Source organism: Gavia stellata, chromosome Z (assembly GCF_030936135.1).
Source record: "Gavia stellata isolate bGavSte3 chromosome Z, bGavSte3.hap2, whole genome shotgun sequence".
NCBI lineage: Eukaryota > Metazoa > Chordata > Aves > Gaviiformes > Gaviidae > Gavia > Gavia stellata.
Window position 1 is genome coordinate 37814695 of NC_082637.1, and position 9067 is coordinate 37823761.

General features: G+C 55.3%; 1 protein-coding gene across 1 annotated transcript; it reads right to left on the bottom strand.

Moving 5' to 3' along the window:
- Positions 1-3612: 3612 nt before the first annotated feature.
- Positions 3613-8468, bottom strand: LOC132320727 (sperm-associated antigen 4 protein-like). The gene is made up of 8 exons (XM_059834007.1): positions 8336-8468; positions 7832-7901; positions 6448-6544; positions 6180-6249; positions 5536-5636; positions 4788-4955; positions 4334-4423; positions 3613-3768 (listed from the first exon to the last, which is right to left on the bottom strand). The coding sequence occupies exons 1-8, from the start codon at positions 8466-8468 to the stop codon at positions 3613-3615; spliced, it is 885 nt and encodes a 294-aa protein (XP_059689990.1).
- Between the last annotated feature and the right edge of the window lie 599 nt (positions 8469-9067).

Here is a 9067-nt window from a genome sequence, read left to right on the forward strand (position 1 = left end):
CCTACAAGGGAAGGTGCCCTGCTTGACCTGCTGTTTACGAACAGAGAGGGTCTGCTGGGAGAAGTGAAGGTCGGAGGCCGTCTTGGGCTTAGCGACCATGAAATGATAGAGTTTTCAATTTTTAGCCAAGTAAGGAGGCGGGTGAGCAATACCGCTACCATGGACTTCCGGAGGGCAGACTTTGCCCTGTTCAGGACACTAGTTGGGAGGGTCCCTTGGGAGACGGTCCTGAAGGGCAAAGGGGCCCAGGAAGGCTGGACCTTCTTCAAGAAGGAAATCTTGAAGGCGCAGGAGCAGGCAGTCCCCATGTGCCGTAAGAAGAGCCGGCGGGGAAGACGGCCGGCCTGGCTGACCAAGGAGCTTATGCTGAGGCTTGGGGAAAAAAAGAGAACTTACCACCTCTGGAAGAAGGGGCAGGCAAGTGAAGAAGAATACAAGGACCTCGTTAGGTCATGCAGGGAGGGAATTAGGAAGGCGAAAGCCCAGCTAGAGCTCAACCTGGCCACGGTCGTGAGGGACAACAAAAAAAGCTTCTATAAATACATTAACAACAAAAAGAGAGCCGAGGGGGATCTCCATCCTCTACTGGATGCGGCGGGGAACATTGTCACGAAGGATGAGGAAAAGGCTGAGGTACTTAATGCCTTCTTTGCCTCAGTCTTTAACAGCCACACCAGGTATCCTCAGGCAATCCGTCTCCCTGAGCTGGATGACAGGGATGGAGAACAAAATAGGCTCCCCATGATCCTGCAGGAAGCAGTTAACGACCTGCTATGCCACCTGGACACTCATAAGTCTATGGGGCCTGATGGCATCCACCCAAGGGTGCTGAGGGAGCTGGCGGAGGAGCTTGCCAAGCCGCTCTCCATCATTTATCAACAGTCCTGGTCAACGGGGGAGGTCCCAGATGACTGGAGGCTTGCCAACGTGACGCCCATCTACAAGAAGGGTCGGAAGGAGGATCCGGGGAACTACAGGCCTGTCAGCCTGACCTCGGTGCCGGGGAAGGTTATGGAGAGGCTTATCTTGAGGGCGCTCACGGGACACGTGCAGGATACCCAAGGGATTAGGCCCAGCCAGCACGGGTTCATGAAAGGCAGGTCCTGCTTGACCAACCTGATCTCCTTCTATGACCAGGGGACCCACCTAGTGGATGAGGGGAAGGCTGTTGATGTTGTCTACCTGGACTTCAGCAAAGCCTTTGACACTGTTCCCCACAGTATTCTCCTAGAGAAGCTGGCGGCCCGTGGTTTAGACAGGTACACTCTTCGCTGGGTAAAAAACTGGCTGGATGGCCGAGCCCAGAGAGTTGTAGTGAATGGGGTGAAATCCAGTTGGCGGCCGGTCACAAGCAGAGTCCCCCAGGGCTCAGTTTTGGGACCGGTCTTGTTTAATGTCTTTATTGATGATCTGGATGAGGGGATAGAGTGCACCCTCAGCAAGTTTGCAGACGACACCAAGTTGGGAGGGAGTGTTGATCTGCTTGAGGGTAGGAAGGCTCTGCAGAGGGATCTGGACAGGCTGGATCGATGGGCTGAGGCCAATTGTATGGGGTTCAAGAAGGCCAAGTGCCGGGTCCTGCACTTTGGTCACAACAACCCCAGGCAACGCTACAGGCTTGGGGATGAGTGGCTGGAAAGCTGCCCCGCAGAAAAGGACCTGGGGGTGTTGATTGACAGCCGGCTGAATATGAGCCAGCAGTGTGCCCAGGTGGCCAAGAAGGCCAACGGCATCCTGGCTTGTATCAGAAATGGTGTGGCCAGCAGGACTAGGGAGGTGATCGTGCCTCTGTACTCGGCGCTGGTGAGGCCGCACCTCGAATCCTGTGTTCAGTTTTGGGCCCCTCCCTACAAGAAGGACATTGAGGTGCTGGAGCGTGTCCAGAGAAGGGCAGCGAAGCTGGTGAGCGGTCTGGAGCACAAGTCTTATGAGGAGCGGCTGAGGGAGCTGGGGTTGTTCAGTGTGGAGAAGAGGAGGCTGAGGGGAGACCTTATCGCTCTCTACAACTACCTGAAGGTAGAGAGGGACCCCTTCCAACTTCAGTCAATCTGATACTAAGCTTACAGCTGTCCTCTTGCAGACAGTTGAGCAGATGCTTTTCTTCCAAACATTTCTCAGTCTTCCACAGAAAATGTAGCCTGCACCAACGTGGTCTGATTTCACAGAATCACAGAATCACTAAGGTTGGAAAAGACCTGTAAGATCATCAAGACCAACCTTAAAAAAACAAAGAAAAACCCCAAAAAAACCCAAACCACACACAAAAAAATACCAAAACCACCCACAAACCACAAAATACACCACAACCCACACCAAAACAACCCACCCACACCACACAGCACCGTGCCCATCAAGCCACATCCCACAATGCCACATCCACACGCTCCTTGAATACCTCCAGAGAGGGTGACTCTACCACCTCCCTGGGCAGCCTGTTCCAATGTGCCACTACTCTCTCAGTAAAGAACTTTTTCCTAATATCCAACCTGAACCTCCCCTGGCGCAACTTGAGGCCATTTCCTCTAGTCCTGTCACTAGTCACTTGGGAGAAGAGGCCAACACCCACCTCTCTGCAACCTCCTTTCAGGTAGTTGTTCCCTGCCAATAGAGGACAGTAGCAGTGGAACTCCTGGGTAGCACGCCACCAACCTCTCGCACCCTCACCTATGAATTAGCTTGATGACAATGTAATTGTCCACCTGAACTTACCTATTCCCACATTAGATTTAAAGGCAAATGAAGAAAGCAATGTGGGAGGAGAGCCAAGTGCCAAAGCTTTCCCTGCAAAGCTGCGTCCACTGGACTGACAAGGAGATTACACTGGTTTTCAGGCCTCCTATACTTAGCAGAGTAGCAGGGATGACGGTGAAACCATTGGCTTTCGGCTTTGGAGTTTACATCAGTTTGAGATGAATGGGTGTAGGTCCATACCCTTGCGTACCTGCTGTTGAAGATGCAGAGCTGAACTGGGCAAATCTCCCCATGACAAAGACAGATGTTTATGTGTATAGCATTCAGCAGGGAGCTGACTCTGTTTGGCATTTCAGGGTGGCGGAACGGTGGCCCTCTTAAAGCCAAGCAGAAGGCAGAAGGCAGAAGCAGAGGGCTGTCCCTGGGAGCGCACACGGGCACAGGGGAACTGAGCCAGGATCGCTCCCCTCCCCAGAGGTCAGGTTGCTCAGGTCTCCTCACACATCTCAAGACACCCCTCAAGGGTCCCAGACATGGCTGCACCCCATGTGGGCCCCCACTAGACACAGTCCCCAGAGCCACGGTACCCCCTGAATGGAACGGGCCTGTGCTTTGGGGGTCAGGACCCCCAAATGCTGCCAGGCTCTGAGGGCTCCTTCCTGGGGTGAGATGGGGGGTGGCCCTCATGCCAAAGGATTTTGTCAAGGAACTTAGGCAAGGAAAGTCTATAGGAGCATCGTCTCCTTTTGCTTGGTTAGGAAACAACCTCGTAGTGGAGAGAAAGCGGAACGCCTGAAGAAGGCCTCAGCCTGCGAAAGGCACAAGTTGGCTGCTTTGAGGGAGCCTCTGAAATGACATTGCTCTGCATCAGACTAACAGCCACATCCCTCTGGTCTGTTTCTCAATTTTCCTCTTTAATTCTTATTGAGGGAGGGTCTCCACATGTGTCTGGCCGATGGCATTCATTCCCACGATCTTCCCATGCACTTGCACTCGATAAATGCAGGTGTATCCTGGTTTTCCCCAGTTGCTCTGTATGACAAGCTTCAAAAACCGAAAGGCTCTGGGGATCCCATTCTGCAAAGAAACCACAGCAAAAAGCAACATCATTCCTGGGGTATAAAGAGTGACAGCAGGCTCTGCGCGTCTTTCTTTGCCAGCCCGGCCCCTGCTCTGGGACCAGCTCCTGCCCTGGCTGAGGCGGCAGCTTCTCCCTCCTTCCCTTCTCCCACCCAGGTGGCAAAGGACCCCTGTGCCGCTGCAGAGCAAATGCCTGGTCTCAGAGAGCATGATGAGCAGCTGTGGAAACCTGAGGCTCGCTGGTCCTGGGGAAATGGGGTCTGGGGAAAGTTCTGCTGCCGGGGCAAGGTGCTGGGCATCCTCCCTGCCACAGCCTGCCCGGTGGGTGCAGCCAGGCAGCTCTGGGGACCCAGATGGTTGTGGGGCCAATGCAGCCTTTGTTCTGCTTTTGCCATGCTGCTTGCCAGATGCCACTCACTCTCCCTCCCGATCCCACCAATATTTCTCTTAGCCAGGATCAGGCCCTTGCCCCAGCAGGAACTGTCCACACTCCTTCTCCAAGCGACTTGCTGGCAAACCAGCATTTCTGCCCTGGGCTCTTGCCCACACACAGTCACTGTACCTGCAGAAGGAAAGTCTGGGTTGGCTTTTTCTGCACAGTGTAGGTGAATGTCCCCAGCAGAGCTTCGTCCTCTCCTTCTTCATCCAGTCCCTTGGAGAGAAAGCACAGGGGAGCAGGTCAGGCTCAATGCGCCCATGAGAAAACGCTCATGCCAGATCCAGGCCCATGATCCCCACCCAGCTCCTGCAGCTCCAGCACAGTCTGGTGCAGAGTGAGGTGTGGCTGAGTCTCCTCCTTGTGTGTTGCTCAAGGGCCCGGAGGTGCTGGGCCAAAATGCGCTGAGCAAGTCTTAGGAGGGGTGACTCTGTCCCGCATGTGCCTTGAAATTTCCCCTCAGGGAACGGCAGTGCTTGGGAGCATGCAAATCTTGGCAGATGTGCAGAGAGCAGCAAGTCCCCCTTATAGCTTTTCCCCGTGACCAGGTCCCAGCCCCCAGTACCCAGCAGAGACTTACAGAGACTGTGAAATCTCGGGGGGCGCTACTGACAGGCCCCAGCAGAGAGTCTATCTTTGAGGTGTGCTGTATGGTGACGGCCATTGGTCGTATTTGTGTGGGCAACTGGATTAGCACCTCACTCCGAGACCCTTGGAAAGGCCAGCAGTATCCCGGGGAAGCATCTGGCTGAAAGCAGAGGGCAAGAGCAATGAACGTGAGGGTGTGATGAGGCCCGCTGCACTTCTGTGCAGCCAGAAGCACAGGCAGCACTGCACCTGTGGGCTGTGCTTGTGCTTGGAATGAATGGCGTGTTGGGAAGCGGACGGAAGCACCTGGCTGTCTTCCCAGCCCAGGAAAGAGGAAAATAGCCAGCCAGTGGCAACACTTGATACCCTGCACTGGAGTCAGGGTTTTCAAGGAACCTCTCTTTTTGGCGAGCAGCTCTGCAGCCTCCCCTCACCCTCCACTGCCTCCTCAGGAAAGGGACAATCAATCAGAGGTGCGGCAGGGAAATGAGGTCCTGAAGGAGAAGCTCCTTCACCCAGCAGTGACCAGGGACAGCAGGCAGGAAGCTTGGCTCAGGTCAGCCCCCTTCTGAGGGCAACTGCTGTTTTGTAGCGTGCCAAGCCCTGTATGAGACCTCAGGTGTCAGGCACCGGAACAGTGCCGTGGCCTGTACCACTGGCCTGAGGGGAGATGCCCTAGGGCTAGCCCCCAACCTTGTAAGAGGCAAGAGAAGCAGCACTGACAGTTTCTGCTACCGTACCTGCACAAAGGTATCCAGAAGGGGTGGAGGACACAGGAACCAAAACACCCTGCAGAGCCATGCAGAGCTGCTGGATGATCTCTGCAGGTTGATGGCAGCCCCTGAAGGGAGAAGAGAGCAGCTGACTGCAAAAGGCCCCAGGCTCAGAGGACCTGGTGGCTGCAGACGACTTCTGAGGCTGCCTGCCAGCCCTGCACGCAGCACCGCACCCTTGGAGGTGCCCCAGGAAAAGGAGGGGATCTCTGGTGACAGCTTTTCTCTCCCAGCCCCACAAAGAGAAGGTCTGCAGGTACTGGGAGGCAGCAACCCCCCATCGGAAGGGCAGCAGACCCAAGCCACGGCCCCGCTGTGTGGACAGCAAGGACAGTGCAGCCATTCTTCTTCATTCCCCAGGAAAGCTCTGTGGAGTGGGAGAGGGCAGAAATGCTGTCAGGAGCTTGGCCAGGGCTCCAGTGAGGGGTCTGACAGCAAGGCTGGGATGAGCCCAAGGAAGCTGCTCAGCCACAGTCATTCTTTTGGGCCCCATGGTTTTGTCCCACGTCCCTATGCCTTGGAGAGCAGAGTCTGCCATGCAGCCTCCTTTTGGGAACGCTAAGCAGCAGCCCAGTGCGATGACAGCCCTGCCTGCCTGTGTCCATCTGTACCTGCACTTTTCAGAGCCCAGTCGGACATCTGTGTGACTGCAGACATTGCCTCTTTTATTTGCTGAACTTCCTGGGAAAGACAAATGAACAGAGGAAACAACCATGTCAGACCTGGCCAAGAGAAGGGGCTTTACATCAGAGCAGCTCAACCAGCAGCCCCTGACAATGGGTATGTGGGCTGAGCAGGAAAAGCCCACCAACTGGCCCACGAAGTGCCTTGTGCGGGGCCATGCTCATCCTAGCCTTCATTCCCAAAGTGCAGGATTACCTTCTTCATAGAGCCAATCTCTGCAGCCAGGCTCACCACCTCATCTCTCAGCTGTTGCATTTCTTGTGATTGTTTCCCCAACAGAGCAAATGTGTTCCTGCAATCACCAGGAAAGCAAATCTTATCAGAGAGCTGCCCAGCCCCTCCCAGAGCCTCCAAGCTTGGGAGAGGCAGAGACAGAGGTGCTCAAGCCCCCTTTTCTTCACCCAGTTTGTGACTGCTTCCTTTCCCCTCCAGGTTTAGCAAAAGGCCCAGGCAGGAGTGAAAAGCATGAACCCTGGGCGCTGTGCAAGTGAGTGCAAATAGCATGGGCTCATCTGCTGCTACCCCACCAAATGTGCTGCAGGCCAGGAGAGAGGAGAGGGGTCTTACCACAGGGACCTCAGGTCGGCTGTAGGCTGCCCCAGCAGCACCTGAAAGGGAAAGGCTCTCTGTTTGAGTCCCAGAGCTGCCAGGCCTCTCCAGAACCACCAGCTCTAAGAAGGGATGGTAGAAGCTGCTGCTTGTTCTTTGGGTCACTGCCTAGAACTGGAGGGACTGGGCAATTTACCCACCCACCTCCAGCAGTGCTCCTTTGTGGGACTTTCCTGTCCCACAACAGCAGTCACTGACCTGTGGCACATCCTCTGTCCACAGCATCCACGTAAGCATCAAGGTCCCGCAGCAGGCACCAGCTGTAATTCACATCACCGAGAGAGAGTTATTTTATTAGAGTTTCTAATGATCTCTGTAGTCACACAGTCTCTTCCCACATCAGGGTGGCAAGAGGTTGGATGAGGACATGGGTAAGAGGTGCAGACAGAGGTTGCAGCTCCAAGCAGGGACCCCCTCCATGGGCCTCGGGACCCTGTACAGCTCTGGCTTGTGGTCACACCTGGTGCCCCACAGCTGCACCCTGTTTCCCCTCCCTGCTGCAGTGAGCGCCAACACCAGGCTCCACAGGCTGCGCGCTCATTTCCTCTGTTGGTTCTGGGGTGGACTCTGCATATAGCGAGCATGTGGGGAGCTCCCTGAGCTGCAGATGTGGGAGGTTGGAAGGGCCCCACCAGTGCCTCTCCCTCACTCTAAAGCTCACATTCCGTGCCTCCGCTGGCAGTGGGCAAATACTCACCAAGAGCAGCTAGGCCTGTCAAGAAGAGGATTGTGAAGAACCTCCTCTTTTTCAAGGTGATGGTCTTTTTCCTGAAAAAGAGGGACTCCTTGTGTTAGCAGTGGTCAAGGTCAGAGCCCTGTGCACGGGGGATTTTCTCTTAGAAGCTGAAGAGCAGCAATTTTGGAGGAGCCAGGGTCTCCTGGTGGAAAGCACCACCAGCCTCCCCCTGCTTGCCCTGACTCACTGGCACTCCTTGCCTCCAAGTCCACACTGGAAACATGTTATACTCACATGGTAGAGATGCCTGGGCTGAGGCATCTCTGGAGGGAGACCACAACCATTGCCAGACTGAAGACCAACCCTGGGCAAAGAAATCAGAGAAAAGCTTAAGGACCCTTCTTGAGGACAGCGGTTCAGCTCATGCCAGATCCCTGTAGGGAGGTGGGCACTGGTCCTACACAATCCCTCCCTGGGGCAGGGGTTATGTGGTTATGTCTTACAGAGGGGAGCAGCTGGGTGCACCCTGAGAGTGGGGCGGTGGAGGGCCAGGCAGGATCCCCTCACAGGCAGGGTGTGCCTGGGGAAGGAGGGTGGCACGAGTCCTGGGATAGCCACATTTACTACAGTATCCCACAAAGACATGGACATGCTAGCCAGCTCCATCGTCGTCATGTAGCCAAGGTGGCCCCAGGTCTCCCTTGTGGCAGGATGACGCTGGTTCTGCAGGGTTATCAGGCCCAGCGAAGCCAGGCAGGCTTGGTGCATACATGGGGTGAAAGGCAGCACTGAACTTACGCGCATTTTCTGCAGCATTGTAGAGTGCACGCACTCTGCCTTGGGCCTCCCGAGGTCTTGACAAGCTGCTGCCGGCTCGTCTCCTTGGCAGAGCAGCCCCTTGTTGCCTGGCAGAAGCCTTTCGCCTCCTCATCCAGGTAAAAAATGAAGCTCTCCTGCAAGCTTATGTACAGGAGTGTTGTCTGTCTAGGCAGATCTCCTCCTGGAGCTATCTGTTAGGAGAACACCTGCCACAAGCACACCACCACCAATACACTGCGAGCTCTTTCCACGCCCACAGCTTATGGCCTGACCTCATAAAGAGCTGGCCCTGCAAGGTGTGAGGTCATGTCTATGACATCACAGACAGAGCTGGGGGTGGGGGGGTGGGGGGGGGGGGTGCAGGTCGTCGAAAGAGACCCCGCAGCCCACTTGGGCTGTGTTTCTTATTTGCAACTAGACAAACTGATTGCTGAGCAGTGCTTGCAGAGCACCAAGGCTTCCTCCGTTTCCCTCTGTGTGTCCCCAGGCAAGTAGGCTGAGGCTGGGTGAGAGGCTGAGAGAGGACCCAGCTGGGACAGCCAACCCAAATTGACCAAAGGGGTACTCCATGCCATGTAGCGTCATGCTCCACAATGAAGTCTGGCCCTTTGGTATTTCCAAAGGAGCCATTGCTTGGGGACTGCCTGGGCATTGGTCTGCTGGGGTCAATCCACCACAACCTTTTTAGAGAAAGAAGGGTGTTCACTGTGT